Source organism: Clarias gariepinus, chromosome 14 (assembly GCF_024256425.1).
Source record: "Clarias gariepinus isolate MV-2021 ecotype Netherlands chromosome 14, CGAR_prim_01v2, whole genome shotgun sequence".
NCBI classification, from domain to species: domain Eukaryota; kingdom Metazoa; phylum Chordata; class Actinopteri; order Siluriformes; family Clariidae; genus Clarias; species Clarias gariepinus.
In genome coordinates, this window is record NC_071113.1 from 17905278 (window position 1) to 17930583 (window position 25306).

Here is a 25306-nt window from a genome sequence, read left to right on the forward strand (position 1 = left end):
GTATTTATTCCTATTTTACGATCATTGTAGGACCTCCGGTCAACATTCACACTACAGGCAATTTTGAAACAACAGTTAGCATTATCTGCATGTCTTCGGACTGTAGGAGGAAACCGAAATACCCAGAGGAAACTCATCAAACACAGGGAGAACATGCAAACTCCATGCACACAGACCCTGAGGTGAAATTAACTTGGAAATAAATCAGTAAATTTTACAAATAAAAAATTAAATATTTTGGAAATGCAGTGGTGTATCCAGACGTTTAGTCTTCTGGCAAAGGTAGGACAAGAACAGATTACCTACACTTAGCACTTAGAGGCCATTTTATTAGCAACATAATCTTTCAGAGACATGCTTGGTATTGGAATTGTATCCAAGTTAAAAAATAGGCAAAGTTCAATCCTATCAGTTCTGCAGCTCAGTCGTGATGATTTAAGAGATGTGATTAGTATCTGGTAGTGACACTGGTACTGTAGCAATGGCCCTGTAAAGATTAAACCAATCTATTTGATTCCTATCCGTTTTGAAGTCCCGCAAAGAAGTTGGGTTAATTTAGTCGTGATCATGAATATGTTAACAATTAATTTATTTGCGTTTATATACCTAATAAAACACGTGAGTACGAGGCAGGTACTGTAGTCTCAGTTGTTTTTTTTTTTTTAACTGGCTGCTACGGGCCGTCACGCTCACAGCGAGTAATCTGGACATTTGGAGCAATATGTGTGTGTCTGCGTGTGTTAGTGTGTGTGTATACATGACGCGTGACACGACACATCAGCAATCAGCCATCAGGCATTAACCTGCTGCAGGAGGGGGTACAAAGGGAGCACGGAGGGGGTGTGTTAGTGGATGAGAGAGGAGGGCTCCAGGAGCGTCGAAAATTACCGACTCTAAGCCGCGCCCACGAGCCGAGCCTCTCAGAACTCTAGACGCAGAAGCCCGATCAGACCCACGCTGGCTCGGAGGTAAGCCGAGCTCTCACTGCAGGAGTGTGCTGGAGAGCTGGACCATGCACGCGCTCGGCGCTCAGAGATAGGGATGGAGTCGCGCGCGTGGGGGACCGTCGCCCTGATCAGCGCCTGCTTCTGCTGCCTGGCCGCGCTGGCGGAGGTAAGACTGCACCCACAGACAGCATCTCCTGCTCCCTACTGTACCACGGAGAGAGAAAATCAAAGGACATCCGCACAGCGCACCATTCAGACCGCTTTTACACCTCTCTTGACGCATCGTGGCTGCACTTGATACGGAAAGTGTCTGTTTCATTCATCACACTGCAGCTTGTTACTCTACCCCGTATCTCATTGTTCAATAAAGCACCGGAATGGATTCAGGCGTCGCCTCCACCCTCTGGAACAGGAGCAAGCGGCTTGTACAGAGGAAATGTTCCTTATATACCAGGAGGTTGTTTATCAGCATCAGTGTTTCCTACATATTATTATCACTGGTCATCAAGAATTCCATTGGCTAACCGATGATCATAGAGAGCAGATAATTCAGGTGTTCTGTATTGTCCTATATTTGAAAGCATCTCCTCATAAACAAATATCTGTACTTTGAATGCTTAAATACATTATTTTTATTGCTTTTGTCTCAGTCTCAATTACTAGCCCACAGGCTATGAAACCCTTGCAAAGATGACCTACATTCATAATGTTTTTAATGGGCGTGCACAGGAATATATCACTGCTTATTGAAAAGAGGAGACAAAATAGACCATGCTACATTGGAGACATTTAGAGCACGCATGCCTTTCTTACCTAATTGATTGTAAGTGGGGGCTAAAATATACAGTAGGTAGATAGGCTTTATATACAATAAAGTCCATAATAGCAAGTGCATCACTGAATATTCATGCACAACAAATCTCCAAGATAAATCTCAATCAACAAATGAAATCTCTGTGCAATCTGTAGCTCATCTGTAGTCCTTCAGTACCTAGACGACATAGCATCTGTATCCAAACATCTGTTGGCAAAGCGATATTAATAAGTAATATACCTTCTGTGTAATCATTATGGTGATTCTACACTGCTAAAATCAATCTGGGGACCCGAGAGACGTTGCAATTCAAAGGATATTCTTAATTATATATCTTTTTCCATCTATCGTTGTCAGTATTTAGAGATTTGTCTTTTATTTGATCAGAGAATCAAGCAGTAGTACAGCCGTAATGCATTTCATTAGGTTTTAAACACTTTGTGCTTTGTGACTTTTCAGAATTTTCATTCATAATTTTCTGTTTTTATAATCGTGTAATGTTTATATTCTTTGATATCTCTTAAATATAACTTTACACTACAGGATGTTGTAGAGTGTTAACTATAACCTCGGCACATGCTTAGGTTGACAGTAAAATCACAATTAATGTGGTGTAATTTGCCACATCAGGAGCAACCCGAGACACTGTTTTAATAAGAAGGTTTCTCCTTAGGTGTGTTTTCTTTGCTGCCAGGATGTACCACAGCTGGCAGTGCCTGGCCCCAGCTGCTGCTTTGGTAGAAGATTGACAGATGCAATTATGGATTTAACTGGCCACAGTGTGTTGATATGAGCACAAATATCAGCGCTCATAACTGAGTCTTGTATCTGTATGTAACACAATTAGCTTGGCGGTGCCTTACTCAGTCCCTAAAGTACTTCAGCATGGTAAATTAATCAAGTCATTCTCATGTTTTGCTCTACAGACATGCAGACTAATGTGTGGCTGCATGTTAGGTAAATTACTACAAAGTGGAGACAATTATGTCTCAAGTAAATTATGAAGGAGCCCGCATGTGCTAGTACAAAAACAGAATATCTAATAGTCTTTAGTGGATGGCATAAATGAGGCTTAAATGTACTGTATATCTGTGCATTTACTTCAGTTATAAACAAAGCCTCATATAATCGAGATTGCTGTCTAAATAAAAAATTTGACACTAAAGAGTGTCAATCAAGAAATAATTTATGAATGCAATGTGTTCAACCAAGGTCACATTGGTGATCATCACTGAACCTGAGCTTCAAATTGCTGTTTATGTATTATCATACTTGTGTCCCACTATATTTCAAATTTAGTGAGTAAACCCTGAACCCTTATTGTATCCAGTGATAACTTTTTGTTTCGAGATTATTGGGTTGTCCGGCACAAAGATTTCAGATAATTGAATAATTTTTTTTACAAAAACCGAGTATACAAATATCACTAAAATCATGCTGGTTTTAAAAGCCATGTAGCCAGCATTTGAGCACAGTGTCACTGTTAAAGGACAGCAAATAAGTTAATACTAGAGAGTGTGAAATAGGTGATAATCCTAAAGTGTGAGGTCAGGGCTTTGTAGTGGATGTGCAGAGTTTCACAGCTAAGGTTTACAGCCACCACTATGGTCCATTGCATGTGCAACTGTTTTATCTTTGGCACGTTCCTGATTTTAACCTGCATATAACGTGAATGATATGTGTGATGAAAACTTTTAGAGCACTCACTAAATTTAATTCATGAAAAAAATTATTATAGTATGAACTGTCACTTAAATAAAGAATGTTGCTTGAAATTATATTTGATTGGTACTTTGTACATTTGATGATGGATTCAGACACAATGCTGATACAGTGCTACAGCCTGTGCTGAAACCCTGTTATTCTTCACGGAATGGAACAGAATGATAAAGCATATATTTGACACAGTCATCATATAGGTAGCACATTGTTTTAGAAGTATCTTCATTTAACAGTGAAAGAAAATGCATTGAAGCTAGGCACCCAAAACATTCTATGTGTCATATGACAATTACAGCGAGGTACAAGATAAAGCAACTATAAAATGTTCCAAGTTAAATATTTAGCAGATATCATCTATTATCCTGTCTGTAGTTCTGCCATAAAGCCTCTCATGGCTGCTGCTGCTGCTGAGTGAGAGAGCGTGGGTAGAGACAGAACGCATTGCTGTTTAAATGTGTGTCACGTTTAAGAAGATAAAACTCAGGTTTTTTTTTTTATTTTTTTAGAAAAACAAGCACCAGCCCATGCTGAACATTTCTCCTTATTTCTGTCAGCTTCCTGCCTCTGAACTCTTTGCACATCCTTTTTGCAGGTGATTGGTGATGATAGCTACCTGAATGCGGTTCAGAATACAGGTAAGTCCGCTTGCTGGCTATGACACTCTAATAATGAATCAGTGGAACTGTATGATGCAGAAAAGTATCTGGTATAGATTGTATATTGACGGTATAAGATAAGACGGTGCTAAACAGATAAATTGCTCATTAACTATCCACAGCATTCTTAAATATGACACATTCTTGCTATTATTCAGGTTACTAGAAAATGTAAAAGATGTTTGTTCAGGTTGATGAAGGCAGCTGCCCCATGATGGGTTTTGATCTCATACTGATTCTTATCAGGTTTTCCTCTTTTCTTCTCTTGTACACCCCAAAAGCATTAAATTACCCAGCATCAATCCCGTAGTGCTAATGACTCAGTGCTTTGATGCAACTGCATCAAGACTGATAAACAGCACAGACAGACTGAGCCAATCAGAAGGCTGCATGGGGTCTTAAGTAGATAGCACTCAGATTGAGCTATTTTTACTTTGACAGTCTCTTTTCCAATAACAGGATTGTCTGAACAGCCTTTGGCAAGAGCTCGAACATCAAATGTAAGTGGGTCAGCATTAGGTAGTGTTTGTTTTCTTTTAAGGGCTTTTGCATGGAGTGTTATTGTGGCCATTAGTAATGTGAAAAGCCAAAATGGTTGGAGTTATATTTTTAGACTCAGAAGTGTGTGTGTAGGAATTCTGAAATGTACATGCAACATAAAAATAATTCATTAATTTAATCCACCACGACCATGACTGTGTTGAAACATATACTGAAGATCAATGAAAGAACGCGATCAATGCAACATCCAGTGCCTCACAAGCACTCAGTAATCTCTCATGTTAGTTAACATCTTTTTTTATTTGTCCAGTGAGCTTCATATTTGACACGCTGATCTTAAAGTGGACCAATACTCCTTTTCATTCAACACCACTTTATGCTGCATATAGTTTTACATAGAAAATTATATGGATGATTTAAAAAAAAAAAAAGAACAGAAAAACTTGTTGTACCAGTCGAACCATTAGCTTCTACACCTAGTTGGTATGTGTGCAGATGTGTACATGAACTGTATGAACAACTTATTGCAGAAGGGGAAAATTGATTACTATGGAAAAGGGATAAGGATTCCCAGTGCACAGTGGTGAAAATTAATGTGTCCCAGGACTCTGTATGGATGCTTTGTGTGAATTATATGATTTCTGCTGCCATTCGTTCTGCTCAAGCTCACCCAGTAGCGCAGGAGCGGAGCATGAATAATCTCCCACTGAGCACCAATCTACAAGCCCTTGCTTCTGCTTCCTTCTTTCCGTCCTCCCAGTGTGAATGTGCAGTGTATTTGATGTCACCTTCTTGTCTAACAAAATAACACCAATGGACAACAGAAATAATCTCACTTTTTTTTTTCGATCAGACTGATTCTGTGCCTATTTAATTTTTAATGCATGGAAATCAAGTATTTTGACATCAGATTAGATTGCATGTCTCTGACTATTTAAATATTTGACCAGAAACACAGAATGCAGAATATAGTCCCCTCCCCCTCACTCTTTCTTTGGCAGCCCTGGGCTTCTGACAGCTTTGATATTCTGTCCCATACTCCATATCTAATCTATGTGCATATTTCTGTTTACTCTAGTATGAAAGTAATATCAAGTGCAAAAGAATGTCACCATAGTAATGATAGGGATTACTGAACAGTCTGCAGGTCTGAGATATGACTGATCTTGTGTGTCCAAATCGTTTGTGTTCATGAACTTGGGAGAATCTGATATTAATATAGTAGTACATTATCAGATTAAACAGAATTATACAATTCTACATCTAGTTTTATTGTTGTGCCAAATAAGTATTTCATTTGTATTTGGCAGGCGTGGCACAGTGGGGTAGTATGGCTCAGCGGTAGTAGTGCAGGGGTAGCTCAGTGGGTAGGGGGTTGGACTACTGATCAGAAGGTCCCAGGTTTAAATCCCAGCACCACCAAGTTGCCCTTGACCAAGGCCCTTAACCCTCAGATGTACAGGATAATGATATTTTAAAAATGTAAGTCATTATATTTATTACATTAAAGCTACATAATAAAAAGTCATATATTTATTACATCAGGGCTACACAATACATTGATTGTTATTCAGTATTATATTCCTGTAGGTTAAGAAAGAAAACATGGTTCACTCATTTACTGTGACAATTCCCAGGTTCACCAGATGGTCTTTAATATATTTTAAGGCAGATCACACTGTGTATGAATATTATGTTTGTTAGCCTTTGCCTAAATAATAGGCAGTTTGTTCTCAGTTGTTTTAGGCAAGTGTCCTTTTATTTTTTTCTTATATGATAGTCATTTGGAATCATCATCAATTTATTTTAGTTGCCGCAATTTACTCATGTACCCACACATATCATGGCGATTTAAGTCATAACTAATCATTTGTGCAGTCCAAATGTGACAGCTGTATTGCTGTTTCACAGAGGCCTCAACTCTATAAAACCTAATTTAACCCTGGTTTGTTTCTTTTTTTTCTTTTTTTTTTTGAGGTCTAACACCTCTCTAACTTGGTCCCATGCTACAGAAGCAGTTATCTCCGGGCAGTAGTGATGCACTAATTTAATAAGATAAGAATCTGCACTCTGAGTATTGAAGCAGCTAAGTCAGCAGGGCTGGATGCCCCGATCTCTTGTCTGCCATACCCTGTTTTGTTTGTACCTTCTTTAATAATTATGCTAAGATTATTTTTATTTTGACAAGTTACAAGCAGATTTGATGAAGTAGTTAAATCCATCTGCAGTAAAAGTTGAAACACCAGGGCCTGTGAGAAGACAGATTTTTGTTTTCTTACTTCCACGTTATCTGCCGCTTTATTGCAATCCCCCATCCTCACATCTTTATGTACTCAATTAAGTTGAAATACACGTTGAGTGATTTCCCCAGGGGTGATGCTCACGTTGGCACAACTCATTTTGAAAGAGCTCTTAGTCATTCTGCCTCAATATCTGTAATTCAGCTATGTCCTAATTGCAATTGGTCCATTTAAGCTTGACTGGAAAATCGTTCATCTCCCCCTTACTTCTCTCTCTCTCTCTCTTTCTCTCTCTGATGTGTCTGGTCAGGCTCAGGATGTGTCGACAGACAAAGCATCGGCTGACTTGTCACTCCAGCCTGTGATTAACAGTGCGTCCCTTTGTCAGTGATGAATTTTGAGAGATAACACTGGTGCTCCCTTAATATGTATAGTATACTGAAGTAGCAAGATGTATGAATGAAGAAATCGCTGAGTCATGGTGTTCTGGATTTGGCTATTGAACAAATCCTAAGATTAGCAGGAGATTAATGAGTCCAGCAGATTGAATTTCCTCCAACCTTGACTGCATTTTCTTTCTCTCTTTTAAAGGATGGCACAATTTATGAACGATGCCAAAAACTCAGAACATTTGATGGCATTTTTAAGACTCATGCTGACACTGACCTGGCTGACCTTGATTCCTTACACAATTTGGAAGAGAAGAAAAGTTTTCGGAACGTTTCCATCCTGTTTCCTAGCGCTATACTATGAGATTTATTAAATAATAAGTTGTCAGTATGCATTTTATTCAGAAATTATTCATCACCACAACACTGTTTCAACAACATAGATTTAACTTACCCAACATCAATTCATTTTACTCTCTCATAAGCCGCTAGCTACTTTATGTAATGTGTTTAATTAAATACACACATCACTGTGAACCCGAGAAACAAGATATTGTTAGTGATGTATGACTATTCCTGGCCCCAATGACTTAAAATTGCATTAATATTCGTGTTTTTGGCTTTAAGCGTGACCCCTCTCTTCTCCTTGTCCAGTCACCATTAGCTGGATAGTTTGACGCACTGTGGTAATGATATGCTGGAAAATTAACTTTTCTGCCTACATTTAGAGAAACACTGGGGGATTTTGTCTGTTGAAGGATCACACGGGTTAACAAATGTGGCAGAGATTGCTGGAGGAAAGACGCTCTGCAGTGACTGCAATTTCACAGCCCATATGGTACAAGGAAGTGTCCTCAAGAGGGTTTCCATTCCACACAGCGTGTGAGCGTTTTCCATGTTCACTCGCTTGTTTTTACCATGTGTGCTGTATGGAGTATAGATCACATATTGAAACAGTAAGTCATAGCAACACACAGTGGCCAGGTAACACAATTTACCTAGATGGCATAAAAGTCAAATATTCTGGATTTTACTACTCCATTTTTTTTGGATCTTATTTTAGCTGAAATAATAAAATAAGCTAATTTTTTATTTCCCAGTGACCTGCCTGACAGAAATGACATTCCATGTGCCAGTCAGAACACGAGGCTTCCACCATCTTGGGGCTCATTTAGGACATTCTTGACCAGATCCCTCTGTAATTTTGGTCTTCATTGCTATGAGCAAGATAGGAGAATAGTCCAGTTGTTCAACTGTCTTGTTCTCTCTTCCCTGTTCAAGCCTGAGGCTGAGAAATCAGAATGCAGAATAGGTTTTGAGTAGAGAGCCAAGGCAAGTGTTCATGAGAGATAAAAACTGCTGCAGAGCATGCATCTTTTCCATTATGCTTTAAGCCATGAAACCTGCTAGACATGGACTTGTGCACATAGCGCCTCTCTTTCTCTTATTGTGGAGATTATTCCAGATATAAAGGTAAAAATGCATTTTTCTGGTTTGGTTTTCTCCAAACATGGCGTTGGGCATTAAGGCCAAACAACTCCACTTTGGTCTCATCCGTAAGACACTGTGCCTTGTGATTTGTTCAGAGGCAGTTTTGCAAAAAGGCTTCCTCCTAGCAAACCTTCCAAACAAACCATGCTTTTTCAGTCTTCTTCTAATTGTGCTGTCATGGACTTTTAACATGCTTGCTGAGTCATGAAGCATCTAAGATGTATTCCTGTTTTTTCTTTTTTTTTTGTATTTATCTGAGCATGCACGGTCTGACTTTGGAGTGAATGTGCTGGCACGTCCACTTATGGGAAGATACCAACTGTCTTAAATGATTTCCACATTCCTGTAGATTGTTTAACTATAAATTGTTTGGAAATGGTATTATAACACATATAATTTTAAGATTGATGTGCAGCAACAATTGCTTCTCAAAGATCATTGCTTATGTCTTTCTTTCTTGCCATTGTGTTAAAACACCTGAATGCAAGAGACCAGTAAAATGGCAAAACTTAGAGGTCTGCACACCTGCTGATGATCAGTTAATCAAGGGCTAATGATAAGCATCACATGGCTACAACTTACCCTCATGTGGCTGTACTAAGGGGGTACTCGGTATTGTCAACATGTATTTTCATTTATCCTGAATTTGTTAAATAAATAGTAGCATGGTGAAATAAAGTATGGTGAAATATTTTTGTCCTGCGAACACTGGGCCAAAGAAGGGAATGCACCTGGAATGTAAAATACACACAAGTATTTGCATCTTGGGGCAATTTAGAGTAGCCAGTTCACCTAGATACATGTTTTTGGGAAGTGACAGATAATAACTTGATTTTAGGTCATAAGAATGCTACCACCAGCTCATTGTCTTCTTTTTTGTCATTTTGCAGTCCCTCTTTCCTGTTCAGAAGGTTTTACTGAGCTGGGCTACTATAATGGCACAGTGTCTCAGACGGATTCAGGCTCACCATGCCTGAAGTGGACAGAGTTTCCTGATTACGTGCAGCAGTACCCTGGCCGAGGCCTGGGAGAACACAATTACTGCAGAAACCCCGACCGTGAGTCCAACCCCTGGTGCTTTTTCAGGCAGAGCTCTGGTGCCATTGGCTGGGCTTACTGTGACTGCCACCAGGGTAAGACTGTCCTACTTTATTACCATCACCCCACTGTGTTAATGATGTAGTGTTATTCATTTCCATATGCCCTTCATCCTCCAGCACTTCCTCAAAATATTACTACTTAATAATAATAGAAATTTAAAGTATGAAATCAAATGTTTGACAAAATCAGTTGAATAATCTTCCAATAATAATAATACCTTATATTAGTTAAAAGTCTAAGTAAGCCTTAACCAGAGTGTTTTTGTTGTTGCTTTTATTTCTTTTTCTTTTTTTCTTTTTTTGTCTATGTGTGTCTGGATGTAACTATCCCTACAAACATATATATATATATATATATATAAAGGATATATAATTAACACTAAAATAATTATAATATAATTATAATATAATTATTTTTTGTGTTTATAAAAAGTTCATTTAAAACTTTATTGTTATTACAGTTCACCCACAGACAACAATTCAGAGTCTCACCACCTAAATACCACTGTAATAAAAATGACTGAAATGAGACCTGCAGGCTTTTGTAATATTGCATTTTCCTGCTAGGAATAAGCCATTAAAACCATCACAATAACAAAGTAAGTAGCAGTAGGTTTGAGTAGTATACTGTATTAGAGGGAGTAATAATATTACCAGCCTTACAGTGGGGACCTGTTTACCAGCAGCGCAACCAGTTCAGGATGGTGTTTTTAAGTTCACAGCAGAGAGTCAACAGTAGAAAAGTTAAAAAGATCTTTTTTTAATACAATCCTAATACAAACTGCTTGTTTAAAATCTATGACGTCTGATCATTTGTGTTAATCTGCTGCTGCCTAAAGTGTTTGTACGAGTCTGAGTGCTGTCACGTACAGGAGAGAAAAAAGTTTTCTCATTTTCATTAATATTATTTGAAATATGTAAGATTTTACATTTCATTGTCCTCCCACCCAAAAAGTCTGTACAAGCCTACTCCCAGTACAAAATCTTATAAGTTAAAATTCTAAATAAGTCTTTATGTGTTTTTCTTCAGACCCAACAGAATAGAAAGCCTCCATAATGCAAAGCAATGCTAACTGAACTGCTGATGAGAGTTGCACTATTTTTGCCAACTAAGCAAGTCTGTGACACTTAATGAATTACTCTTTAATACGTTAGTCACGGGTGCTAATGCAGTGACTGTGTTATAGGATAATTTATAAAGCAATGCATGGGTCATTTGTTTTTATCTTGTCACACAAATACAATTCTCTCTCTCTCTCTCTCTCTCTCTCTCTCCATCTCTCTGCCATTAGGTGCAGTCAGGCTAGTGGGGGGCTCCTCCTCTAAAAGTGGTCGTCTTGAAGTGTACTTGAATGGCCAGTGGGGATCTGTGTGCGACACTCACTGGAATGACCGAGATGCCAGTGTTGTTTGCAGGCAGCTTGGTCTGGGGTATGATGGCCAAAATGATTTTAAAGTTTTAGTATCAGTGTTTATCAGATGGTATTAGAAATATTTCAGATTCTATGTACTTTCTTCACAATAGTTTCACTTGCTGTCATTATGCATGGAAAATATGAATAAATGCATATTTATAAGTGTCTGTTTTTGATGTCTCTGTGCAAAGATATGTATGCATTATGCCTTGATATCTGCAGTGAGATTGGCACCGCGCTTCAGCACTCCTACTTCGGACCTGGTTCTGGTCTCTTCCACTACACTCGCCTCGGCTGTCGAGGCAACGAAAGCTCTCTGCTTGAGTGCCGGAGTCGGAAGTTTGTAACCAATGACTGTAGCCATGGCAATGAAGCCGGGGTCCTGTGTGCCCCACCTGAAGGTCAGGAGGTTTTCAGTGAGGTTCTTGATACTGTGACCTTTTAAATGATAAGCAAAAACAGCCTCCTACACACTAATGCTTACAAGAAGAGCTTTGTTTTGAGTACATGCAGAAGAGTGTATGCATCTGGGAAGAGGGAGAAAAATGGAAAGAAGAACAAGGAGTAGGTGGAGGAGAGAATTAAGAAGGATCTGCTATTGTCTTTCATGTTTCGTGTTTTCCTCTTGATACGAGTGTGTGCTTAAATAAAAGTTCGTTTAATGTTGTCTTTTTGATGTGTTTTAATTATACAGAAGAGAAATAATAGAGGTGTTGGAACAAAACAAGGGGATAATATAAAAAGGGTATGAGACACAAGAAATTCTAGATGATGGACTAAGAGAACGAATGAGAGACAGCGAGAGAGAGACAATGTAATGATTGCCAAGCTCTGGCTTATGAATACCTGGCTACCTGCTGTGGTGACACAGACAGAGATATACTTGATTAGCACCACTTATTTTGCTTATCAATGTTTGCAAGGCACGGAGATAAATATAAGACCATAACACTGATTTAACAGACAGCCCAATAAAATCACCTAATGAGAGATTCTGAATGCTGATTTTATGTATCAACCATCTTAAGCAATTGGACTGTAAATGCTTAAAAACACTGATGTTAGCACGCTTTACTCTTTAAACAGGTACCGGCCCTCCTCTCAGACTGGTGGGAGGGGAGGAGGACTTTGAAGGGAGGGTGGAGATCTATCACAATGGCCGCTGGGGAACCATTTGTGACGACCAGTGGGACGACATGGATGCTGAGGTTGTTTGCAGACAGCTTGGACTCGGGTGAGTTCAGGTGTTCGCATTTGATGCAGCACATTACACATTATGTTTCATGTCCAGTGAGAACACCAACAATCTGTTGTTCTTTAACTGCTTTTTGGAAAGAGTCTTAAAAATCCTCGACTAAAGCACTGCATATGACCTTCCCAATACTCCACAATCAGTGACTGAGACCTGGTAGATTTTTCCCTGCAAGTCTTCTCTTATTTCAGTGTTTGTGTACGTACATGTAAGAATGCCTGGTGCGACTGAATAATTGATATCATGCTGTGGTATTTTTACTTTTATCGAGCCTTGCGGCTTTGTTGTTTGTAGTAGTAGTAGGAATGCAGTGCTTTAAGATGGCACAGAGACAGAAAACAGAAAAATGTTGTTAGTTTTATCTTAAAACTGGCATCTGTATATTGTGGTCTTTATTTAATCTGTATAGGTCTTGGATGTTCTGTACGTCTTGTGGATAGTGTCTTTTCTGTAAATATTATGTATTATGACTGTACTTTTAAGAGTCACTAACAGCCAGAATCAAATTTCTTGTGTCTGTCAACATATGTGGCTAATAAACCTGATTCTAAAAATAGCATATTCTTTATATATATACGTGATATCTAATCTCCATATTGTTAAGAATGTTAACACTGAATGATAAATGTCTGTAAATAGTTACAAGGGGTTTATTGTTTAGGGGCATCCCAAAGGCCTGGTCATGGGCTCATTTTGGACAGGGAAGAGGACCAATCCAACTAGATGCTGTGCAGTGCACAGGAAATGAGCTCTCACTGGATGAGTGCCCTCACAGTGGCTGGGAACAACACAACTGTGACCACATGGAGGATGCTGGAGTGTCATGCAACCCTTATACTGGTCAGGACACATGCACACAACAACACACACACATATTAAATATGAAAGAACTGGTTATTGGGTTAACTAACAAGTGCTCACTTTGCAGGTATACAGTTACTGGCTACACACTCTTTAATGTATTCACATGTTCAGAAAATTTTAATCATCAATGCAGGGAATACAGTAGAACCTTGGATTACGAACATAATTTGTAATCGTATTTCAAAAATTTCGTATTACTCGTAAATCAAAGCAAATTTTCCCATAAGAAATAATGGAAACTCAAATTATTCGTTCCACAGCCCCAAAAAATAAATACCTACACTTTACCTGCAGGTTAGGAACATCGCTAAGTTCGTCCCCGGATGATGCTGTAAGCTCTCGCAGCCGAAGGTCTGGAGAGAGCTGATTGGCCGAGCTCTCTCAGAGGGGAGGGATGAGGAGTACTTAGTGCTCCCACATTAATCGCAGCTCTACAGCCAATCAGGGGCGTCTGTGAGCTCACGCAAGCCAAAGGTCGGATAGCGCTGTCCTCCGAATGTGTTATGCCGCATCAATGGTGCGTGAGCGAGCAGTTTGAAAAGATGCGATCAGTGATGTCACGTGGTTCGGAGGAAACAGCGGCTGAATGGCAGCAGCAGCTTAATGTGGGAGCCCCCTAGTGACGCGGTGGAATTGGACATGGCTAAATTAGGGAGAAAATCTGAACCCCCCCCCAAAAAAAAACAAGGAACATCGCTAATGACACTCGTCTGAGCGCACACTAAAATAAAACAAATTAACCTGCAATTTACCTTTGAAAAGAATCGCGACAGAGCAGTGTTTCCATCAGTGAGGGAGTGTGTGTTTGTGTGTGTGTGTGTGTTAAGGCTAGAGGAGAAGATGTGTGTGTGTGTGTGTGTGTGTGTGAAGGGGCACAGTGTCCAATGACACACGCACATACAGACACAAAGTGCAGGTTGACCCAGAGTGAGAGAAAATGGATCTTGAACTTCTCTAATGAGTCTTTCTTTTCTTTTACATGCGCGCACACGTGTGTTATAAGAAAAGCATGCGCGCTGTACGCACACGACAGAGAAAAACCATTGGCTCGGTTGTGATCACGTGATGCTCTGCATCAAAACAAGAAGTGCATGCATGCTACATTATTCGGTATTCGTAAGCCAAAACCCGCTCGTTTTTCAAGTCAAAATTTATCTAAAAATTTTGCTCGTCTTTTGGAACCTTGCAAACCGCGTTACTTACAATCCAAGGTTCCACTGTATTAAAAAAAAAGTGCTTATCAGTTGGAAAAATATACAGCACTCACTAGAATAATAATTTTCACTATTAAAACTTTCTTTTGAAAGTTACATTTTGACCTTAATTTACTTCTTAGAGTAAGTTACAAAGTTTGTGATCATCATGTTTCGATATAAATTAACCCATCAAAATCTGTCAACAATACAAAAAAAGTCATAAAATCTGTTAACGTTATAAAATCTGTACCCCCAAAAACGCTCCCCCTTGCTTAGAAAACAGAGTGAGATGGTATACTGATATCTGGTTAAAAAAACTAATTAACAAAGTACTAAAGTGATAAAGTTATAGAGTAATAATGCATATTATTATTTTTTATCATTATTATTATTTATTAATGTTATTATTGTTTTGTAAAGTGAACAAAAAAAGCCATGTCATAGTGACTAAGTTTGAGCATCACGATATTAATTGGTTAGGCACAATGCATATCAGGTGCTCTTGAGAACTGCAGTGGAGCTAGAACCGTCTGGTGGATTGGTGTGTGTCACAGATGGAGTGGTGAGACTGGTAGATGGAGACAACCCGTGGGAGGGTCGTCTGGAGGTGTATCACTCTGGAGACTGGGGCACAGTCTGTGACGACAACTGGACTGAGCATCATGCACAGGTGGTGTGCAGACAGCTTGGATTCAGGTACTACTTCTGAATGCTCTTATTTTTATTGTGGATGGTTTGAGACATAATCTGGTACAGTCAACACACTTAGTATATTCTGTCCCAAAAGTATATTATAAATTGGAATGTGGGACAATTAGAGAAATGAACCACATTTTCTGATGCTTAGCTAGGGTACATCATCAGTGATGATAAAAATCATAGAGTTTGACTCTGTATGAAGAAGGCCTCAGCTAGTACCCTAGCAACTCACGGATCTCCGCTCTTAGTTCAAGAGAAGTACATTATGTGGCAAATTTACAAGTTTGTTTTATATTATATCTATGTATTTTTTCTATAGTTTTAGGTTTTTGAGAAAGCACTATGTCAGATTAAAAGCCTTTGTGTGGCTTGTAGCTGTATATGAAGCTTATATTTTACTTTCATGTATAGATCTATTAAAAGTCATGTGGCTAAAGTACCAAAACCTATACTTAAATTATCAAGTATAGCACCAGCACATGGATAATATAAAAAGATGCAGTACATTGTATGGCCATTAGTTGCTTATAGAATATTAATACAGTACTAAGGTATTAATTCATCAGGTAGCAATCTTAAGAAAAAGTTCTTAAATAGAATGAATTCTTTTAGAGAAAGAAAGTATGCTGTGAGATGAGCAATATTGCAATCAGGACATTTTTCCTTGCTAATGCTTTCACTGTTAGCAATGAATATAAGTCAATAGTCGCCAGTTAGCATCAGGAAAGTGAGCAAACTGCGAACTGTTCATTAAAGTGTTTATTCAATACTGTGAGCCCAACAAATTCTGCTTAATATATTTAACTGTTTTGTTAATATAATAGTGTTTTCAATAATGTAAAAGCTATGTGTGTGTGTGTGTGTGCAGAGGAAGTGCAGAGGTGGCTCCTGCTGGGGTGTTTGGTGAGGGAACAGGCCTGATCCTGATGGATGATGTGCAGTGTGAAGGAACTGAGTTCTCGCTGCTGGAGTGCAAGCACAGTGTGTGGGGTCGACATGACTGCTCTCACAGCGAGGACGTGGGCATACGGTGTCATAGAGCAGAGACTAATGATGTTCCACTTGCCCCCGAAACAACAGGTTGGTTACTGACAGAAAATTAGTCATACGCTCTGTGCTTGTGTGTGTTTGTGTGTTTGTGTGTATGTGTGCGTGTGTGTGTGTTTCGGGGGGACAGAGTTTGCTGATAGACATCAGTATTTGCACCTTGCTCTCCACCATTCAAATTCAGTATGGATCTAAATGTCACTTGTTGACTGCAGCCCAAAGGGCAGAATGCATTCCTGCATCACATGTACTGCTGTCAGTAAAGATTTCCATTTGAATTTCAATAAAGCTGTTTGTAGTCCTTGAGGATCACAGCCCTCTGGCTGACATTTTACTGTCACAACATTGTCATTTATAGTTTTTACAATCACTCAACCTGACTCTTTCATCTGATCTCTGGGATTTTAGCTTTTTTTCTCTCTCTATCATTACCCTTTCACCTAAGCTTCACCAATTTAATCCATTTTCATCAGATTTGCTGTTGTCTCACAAAAAAACATAAATCTTAAGTTGCAAATTATGTTGGAAAATGTGAGCTGCGTCTTAAAAGAAACTGCCTTAAGGCTCTCTTAAAATTTCTAATTTAACTTTTTTTTTTCCCTCTCTAGTTCATGATTACAATTTTTTTTGCATCTTGCTTCATGTCCCACAAAGTCTTATGGGAGTACTGTGCTCACAAGGAGAAAATAAACTGGTTGATGTAAGAGCCATTTTCCTCAGTGTGACTCCTGAATGGGTTTTGGTGCTCTCAGGTCCTCTGGTGCGGCTGACGGGCGGAGATGGAAGGAAGGAGGGCAGAGTGGAGATATTCTTGAATGGAGAGTGGGGCAGTGTCTGTGATCAGGGATGGAATGATGTCAATGCTGCTGTTGTCTGTAGACAGCTTGGGTTCACGTAAGGAGCACCTTTTTACATATGAAAGAAGAATACAAGCTGCTTATGTTGATTAGAGACCCATTTGCCTGTTTTGAAGGTGTGTAATGTGCTGTCATACCCGATCTTAACTCATTTCTGAATTCTGTCTTTCTTACTTTCTCCTGGCGCAGTGGAGTGTCTAAGGCACGGCCGATGGGCTACTTTGGTTCTGGGAAGGGCCAGATCCATTTGGCCAACGTGAGATGCACAGGCAAGGAGTCTTTCCTAGGAGAGTGTCCTGCTAAAGGGAGCCACGTGTGTAAGCATGGACAGGATGCAGGAGTAGTGTGTGGCTATGCTCCAGAGCCAGAGGAAGATATCGCTATAGTAGGGACCCATACCTGCGGCATGAGGGCAGGGGCTGAAAGACGCAGCAAGCGGATCGTCGGCGGGAGCAAGTCTTTCAAGTGACTGAGCACATTTGCATTGTTTTTGTTGCTGGCTTAATTTGTTAGTGGCTTGAATACTGCTTATCTTGTTAACGCTTTTTTTTTGTTCTTTTGTTGGTATGTGCCAGGGGAGACTGGCCATGGCAAGCATCACTGTGGCTCAGATCTCAGTCAAGAGGATCACAGCCCTTATGTGGAGCCACTCTCATCAACTCATGCTGGATTCTCACTGCGGCGCACTGTTTCAAACGGTGAGAGTGACATCTGCTGGACACAGTCTGTGCTAGTTTAGGTCCTATCTACCCTGCATGTAACACAAAGTGGGAATACGGTCTGTAGACTGGGATAAATCCCACACTGCATGAAATATTACGAGCCTGTAAATATAAAAAGAATGATTTGACATGTTTGACATTTCAGCTGGTGGCAATTACACAGTAGATAGTGAGAAAAAAAACATGTTTGTATTGTTTCACTTTTTTTGCACAAATAATATTGAATTAAAATTAAGCTTTAACTGCTAATGAGCAACGGCTGGATGCTGGCCCACAATGCTTTTGGCCCATATAATTAATCTGAATCTAATTGTCCAATCACAGCCTCAGTTTTGGCCCAAAATTAAAATGCCACACAAGTACTGGATGCATTTATTCTATTGGTTGCCTTAATCAGCAAATTCCATTCAAAAACTTTAAATGCGTAGGCATACTTATGGCCCATGATGCACCGTTATCATAAATGGCTCTGTACCTAAACCCCTGTGAAATCCCCTGCTATTTCAGACATGGTTATTAAATAGCCAGATAAGAGTCTAGCACTTCTAATAATAGGCATTGGTTCTTATTCATCAGGGTCTCATAGAAATAGGTGCAGATTTGAATATATTTTGTATGCACAAATCAGTATCCAATGCATAAATATGCCTTAAAATAATAAAATGAGCACAGTTGGTGAATCAGCTATGTGGATGAAACTCTGTGCTGCATATGCATACCTGCAACAGTTTATCCTCATATACATAAAGTACATAAAACGTATTCTAATTTATGAATATGGTGGATTTAACTTGTTCAAACCAATTCAGGTGGTGCATTTTATCCAATGTACATTTTAGTTATCCCAAACCCCTCGAAATAACACGTCTGGTCCATGACTGCAAAAGCATCTTTCCGGACACCTTTCTTCTTGCTCAAAGCACTGTTTCCTGACATGCAACTGCCTCTTGCATAAAATAGCTGAAGCTAAGGAATGAAAGACAGCATTATGAGCTCATTTGCATTTTGCACAGTGCCCACAATACATTTATTGAATTTTCTAGCTAACTGGAGACACATTTGATAAAAATGTAAGTACAATAAATGTAAATGTGGTTAAGATTGCCATCTCTTGCTTAATTTCTCTTTCTTTCTTTATCTCTCTCTCTCTGTGTGTTGTAGTTTTGGCACTGATGCCTATCAGTACGTGGTGAAGCTGGGTGACTACCACACAGAGGAGCAGGATGACTTCGAGCGTGTGCTCACTCCAGATCATGTGGAAGTGCACAGAAAGTACAGCAATGAGAGCTGGGAGCATGATGTGGCTCTGATTCGGTTGAAGGGAGCTGAGGGAAAGTGTGTGTCGTTCAACCCTCATACAAATGCAGCTTGTCTACCTGCACCTGGCAGCAAGTGGGGCAAAAGGCCTGCTTCATGTGTTATCACTGGCTGGGGCATGTCAGGTGAGATACACTGTAAAAGCAATTGCACTTGAAAACAATGTTAACCTTGTGATTTTTCTTTTAAGGTAAATAGGAAAGCAATGACTGCATTGGATGACTGATTGAATACTATAGATGATGCGACATATGTCTGATTTACTAATCATAACAATCATCTAAATGGGCTAATGTGCATTGCGCCATTGAGCAGGACTGTTAACCCCCGGTTACTTTGTTGTTAGTTGCTTTAGATAAAAGCATCAGCCAAATGAGTGTGATGTGAAGCTACTGTACAAAACAAAGCAATATTAGATTCCTGTGTGTTCCAGTTTCCTCCTACATACTTGTTTGTGAAGTAGCTAGTGTAAATTGATGGACTGATGTCTCATTCAGGGTATATAGTTCTCTGTGCCTCTAGAATAGGTTGAGTATAAATGAGCAAAAACAATATTTTCTATAACACACTTTTTAGCACTGCAAAGTATAACTTTAACACTATTTCTTCTCTTTCTCTCTCAGACACTAATCAGCCTCATACCCTGCTACAGGCCTGGGTGCCTCTCCTCCCCTCATGGCAGTGTAGGAAGCGATATGGTGAGCGCTTCACCAGCCATAGCATGCTTTGTGCTGGCAGCATGACCCCTGACCCACATCGACAGGCTGACAGTTGTCAAGGGGACAGTGGCGGTCCTCTGGTGTGCCAGGGTGAGTCAGGCCGCTGGGTGCTCACAGGCATCATCTCCTGGGGTCACGGCTGCGGTGACCCGTCATACCCAGGCGTGTATGCACGAGTCAGTCGCTATCTCCCCTGGATTGAGCAGGTGACACACAGCACTGCTCCACTCCAACACTGAACTGCGACCTGACAATGATCATCAGACTCTAGCCATGAAAAAGAAGAGGCAGACAGCACTGGGCACCATGTATTGCTCAACACTGCACTCTGCAATAGCCCTGGACCCTACTCTGTCTCTATCCAGTCTTATCTCTTCTTACCTGGCATTGATCCTTAGCATTTAGAGATCTTGGTCCTTAACATTTAGTCTTTAGGCTTAACACCGCTGGAAATCCAAGGTCATATTGAGTGATGTGATGTGACTTCTGAAGGATAGGTGTTCTTTATTTCTATGTTGTTGTGCTGTCCGGAGGCTGCAGTGCATGTTTATGTGTGTACTATATTCAAAAGCCATTCAGTGCAGCCACCAGTTCCATGCATGGTAGGCAATGAGCCACAGCTTGCTGTGAGCTGGTTTTCTTTCTTTCTGTGGATATGTTGCTCATGTACCGAAAAAAGCGAATCTCTTTCTTAACGTATCGGATTATGGTTACTGTTAACCCTGTTCGAAGACATAAATTTGTAGCTCATTAAGAATAAATTATTCATTAATTCTTTAATAATCATTAAGATAACAATCAGTGTTGTAACACTCTTTTGTTTACTTTGCAAGCCATTAAATGTGTAGGTTGTTTTTGTAACCTGTGATATTAGATAAAGCGATTATGCCATTACAAACGCCTAAGAAACAAGTGTTAGGCATCCACTAAATGCCACGTTTTATTGAAATGAAATCAGTCAATCTGTGATTGATACAATGTATTTCATTTCTAAAAGTTCACAGAAACATATAGGATAGAATAAATGTAATATATTCCTTTCATTTAGAATTGTCTGTCATTTTAGACAGTAGAAAGTGTATTTTAACTTTAAAAGGGAATAGCCATACTCCATTTCCATGGTATATATGCTCTTGTTTGTGAGGGAATGATGACATTCCAAATGACACTTCACCGGTTAGAGCAGAAAATGTATTTGTCCTTGTCACACGGTTTCCCAGTTTCAGTATTGCCTTCAACCTGTAAGTGGTAATGTGCACACTGTAAAGAAATTGGGGAAATCTTCATTTATCGGTTTAGGTATAATCACTTTATCTTGTTACATGCCATGATATTAATGTTTGGCTGTATGAAGTTTGCATTGTTCAACCAGTGGGTGGCAATATTGTGTTTTCTACAGGATTGGATTTCAATTATAGGTTAGGTCATGTAATGTATTAGTTGTAAAGAGTGTATCATTTGCTTTTAGAATTAGACAATTTTCTGTGAATACACTATTAAATGAAGGCACAAGGTTTTGCTTTTAAGTTGTTGCAGTGACATATATGGCACCTTTTTGCATTAACATAAATCAATTGGCGTAAAATATGAGTAAGGGCTCTGTAAAATATTACTACTTATAATTGGCTCCATACTTACTGTAAATAAGGAGTTGGGCAACATTGTCTTAGATACACATGCTTTTCTTTGAATAGTAATCAATGTGTGGTGAATTTGACCAGGACCTCTGTAAATATTTCCATAAGGACAAATATCAGACAGCTGGTGTTGTATTTCTTACAAATGATTAAAAGTGAAGCCTGTGTTGTGTTACAGTTTTCCTCTTGTACATCCAAATGGATGAGATTTGCCCATGGGCACATTTGAAATATATAACATTATATACATTGCTATTTGTCCTTTAACAGTAATATAACAAGAGATACTATCCAAGCTCAGCACCACAAAATACTATTCATGTAGTCTGCTTTAGTATACATGTAAGGGTATTTTTCTAGGTTCATAATAATTAAATGGATTATCTACCAACTCTGCAAAATTAGTTTTACCTTATTAAAACTGTATGATTCTGTAGGCCTGTGTGTTTCTCCACCACTGAAACAGACATATTTAACATTAAATATCATGTCTTTGAGGATGAGAACTGGAGAGGTCTAAGTTTAATGATCAGTATAAGCCATGTTTTGTGATCTGGCCTTCAGGAGAGTGTTAAAAGCACTAGGCCTTCAATGCATCATATAAAGGACCATTAGCTTCATTCCACAAGACAGGGAAATGAGTAGATGATGTCAATTGCATGTCATACAATCATGTTTGTATGTAATAAACAAATCATTCAGTCTTCTGTGAGGTTTCTGCTAGTTCTGTAAAAAAAAGAAAAGAAAAGAAAAATGATACTTTATGTTGTGACGGGTGCCAAAATAAAATTTCTTCTTGTGGCATTTGTGCAGTGTTTCTTTAATTTACTAAGATTGCATGGAGATCTTTAACAGAGTGTGACACCGATACGACCCAGCATATACGGAATTATTAGTATTAATATTTTATACATTTTATTATTATTATTATTATTATTAATAAGAAGAAGAAGATGAAGACCCATATAACGATTTCTACCTTTTATAAGTTATATCGGATTCATTGTTTTTCAGATTATTATTCATTCCTATAGCTTTATTCCTGGTCAGAGTTGCAGTGGTCCTCTAGCCAAAGGGTTTAAGGCAAGACGCCAACATCCTTTATTAGAAACATGACCCTGGAATTTTATGTATTTAATTATTCTTGTGGGTTTTTTTTTTCATTCCTTCTGCCAATTATATTTAAGTGAACATTCCTACTGAGGTGCACATGTGAGGTTGAACATAGTTTCAACACAGTATTGGGTCCATAAGAAAACAAAGTAAGTTTTACAATTTTGCAATTATTTTGCTGGTCTTGAGCACGAAGTAAAAAGCAAAAAAAAAAAAAAAATCTAAGAAAAACGTTTGTTGTACCTGTCAGTAAAGAACGAGGGCGCTATAAACTCATGATTATACCCTAATCATTTAAGGTTTGGGGTACTTAATTGAACAACTGTGAAAAAAAAAGTTTTTTTCCCCTTTAGATTTTAATTCAAAATGTTAAACTCTTGAATTCTCAATTCATTACATAAATGTTTCTAAAGTGAAATATTTTATGAGTCTTTTTTTGTTTTATTTTTGTTTTGATTATTGCTTATAGCTCATGAAAATAAAAAAATCCAGTACCTCAAAATACTAGAATATTTCCTAAGATTAACCAAAAAAGATTTGCAATACAGAAATGTTTACCCTCTAAAAGGTATGTTCATTCATGCACTCAATACTTGGTCAGGGCTCATTTATCTCGAATTAATCCATCAATGTGGCATGGCACGGAGGAGATCAGCTTGTGGCACAGCAGAGTGTTATTGAAGACTAGGCTGCTTTGATGGAGCCTTCAGTCTGCATTGTTGAGTTGGGTGTTTCTCATCTTTCTCTTGGAAATATTCTGTAGATTCTCTATGGGATTGATGTCAGGTGAGCTGGCTGGCCAATCAGTAAAGTACAGTAATACAGTATTGATGGTCAGCGAACCAGTCAGTGGTAGTTTTGGCACTGTGGGCAGGTGCTAAGTCCTGTTAGAAAAGGAAATGAGCATAAAGTGCTCTAAAAGCTCCTGATAGTTGGCTGTGTTGACTTTAAACCTGATAAAACACAGTGGACCAACACCAGCAGATGGCATGGCACCCTATATCATCACAAATTGTGGAAATTTCACAATGGACTTCAAGCAACTTAGATTCTGTCCTCAACTCTTAATCCAGACTCTGGGACCATGATTTCCAAATGAAATGCAAAATTTACTTTAATCTGTAAAGATGACTTTGGACCACTGAGCAACAGTCCATTTCTTTTTCTCCTTAGCCCAGGTAAGATGGTACTGATGTTCTCTCTGGTTTTGCTTGACAATCTTCTTAAGGCTGCAACCATCTCTGTTGGTTGTGCACATACTACACCTTTCCTTTCTAGTCAACTTTCCATGAATATGTTTTTATACAGCATCCTCAAACAGCCAACCCCTTCAGTGATGATCTTATGGAGGGTGTCAATGATCCTCTTCTGGACAACGTTGAGGCCAGCACCCTTCCCCATGATTGTGTTTGCATGCACTGAACTAGGCCCAAAGATACATATTTTTCAAAGTTTGAATGAAATATTTTAAATATTTTAAGATGCTAATTTTAATTACTGTAATCATCAATATTAAAACAAAAAGGCTTAAAATGTTTCACTTTACATATAATAAAAATTCCATTTGTTAAAATGATGACTTGTTGTAAGGTGTAGAGCCTGGGTGCCACTAGAGATTCTGAGCCCCTTGAAAGCTTGATACACTAGGTCTCCAATCTTGATCATGTCATACTTTTTCACTGCCATAGTATTTCAGTGGCCTCCGTTTATAACACCCCTACCCCTAATGGGCAATAATACCCATTAAAGAGCAAATATATATTTAATATACTACAGTATATATTTACTATTAAACTCAATATTGTGTGGTTTCCTCAGTTGCTGTAGCCCCTCCATAAGACTTCTGGGGTTGTGGAGATCCTTTGGGTGCTGTGGGTTGCAGGGTGTGGCCTCCATGTATTGGACCTCTTTGTCCAGCACAGTCCGTGGATGCTCGATCTAAATGAGCTCTGGGAAATTTGGAGGCCAGATCAACAACTTTGAACTCTTTGCCTTCTACAACAGCAGGATGTGGTTGACATTTTTGGCAATTTGTGCTGCATTGGCTTTTCTGTTTCTGGGATTAAACAGGACAGGCTGGCTTTTATCCCTGAGGGCATGGGCGAGCCTTGGGTGCCCATGACCCTATCAACAGTGTGCTGATGTATAGTTGGTGATCAATGTTGTTCAGTTCACCTAAAGGTGGTGTTGATGTTATAGTTGATTTATATAAATGTTAGAGTAGATATGCAACTGCGGTTAGAGGAGACTAATTTTTAAGGCCCCAGCCTGATCTCAGCTCAACATCTGTTTTGGATGGCTATGTTCGCTCTTTGCCTCCAAAGTTGGGCAGTGGGACAAAACAGGACTTTTCATAGCATCTTTGCCAGTATTGGGCCAACATTAGGGGATGGATAAAAGTTTAGGGTAAGTTTGTCTATTCGCCCAAAACTGACTCAGTGAAGGTTGACATTATCCCAATGGTGTATTCAATGAATTGGACAAAAGCAAAAACCAAGCAACACTCAATCAGTGCGGAATCAATGTGATGGAAAACGTGTCTGGCTGGTGGGGACTGTGTAGTGGTTGTTTTCACCTGATGGAGGAAGTAGGTTGACAATGTGTGCAT

The 25306-nt window shown here is 39.1% G+C and overlaps 1 protein-coding gene across 2 annotated transcripts; it reads left to right on the plus strand.

The window, feature by feature from the left end:
• Positions 1 to 774: 774 nt before the first annotated feature.
• Positions 775 to 21750, plus strand: si:ch73-127m5.1 (neurotrypsin). 2 transcript variants are annotated; one of them, XM_053510742.1, is made up of 14 exons: positions 775 to 1113; positions 4076 to 4118; positions 9651 to 9893; positions 11153 to 11291; positions 11498 to 11676; positions 12362 to 12509; positions 13189 to 13367; positions 15142 to 15283; positions 16155 to 16366; positions 17086 to 17227; positions 17380 to 17655; positions 17766 to 17888; positions 19074 to 19354; positions 19853 to 21750. In XM_053510742.1, exons 1-14 carry the CDS (start codon positions 1042 to 1044, stop codon positions 20185 to 20187), a joined length of 2514 nt encoding a protein of 837 aa, XP_053366717.1. In that variant the 5' UTR covers positions 775 to 1041; the 3' UTR covers positions 20188 to 21750. The 2 variants fall into 2 exon arrangements, with proteins under 2 accessions (XP_053366717.1, XP_053366718.1); XM_053510743.1 differs by lacking the exons at positions 775 to 1113; positions 4076 to 4118 and adding an exon at positions 9440 to 9513.
• The last annotated feature ends 3556 nt before the right edge of the window (positions 21751 to 25306 follow it).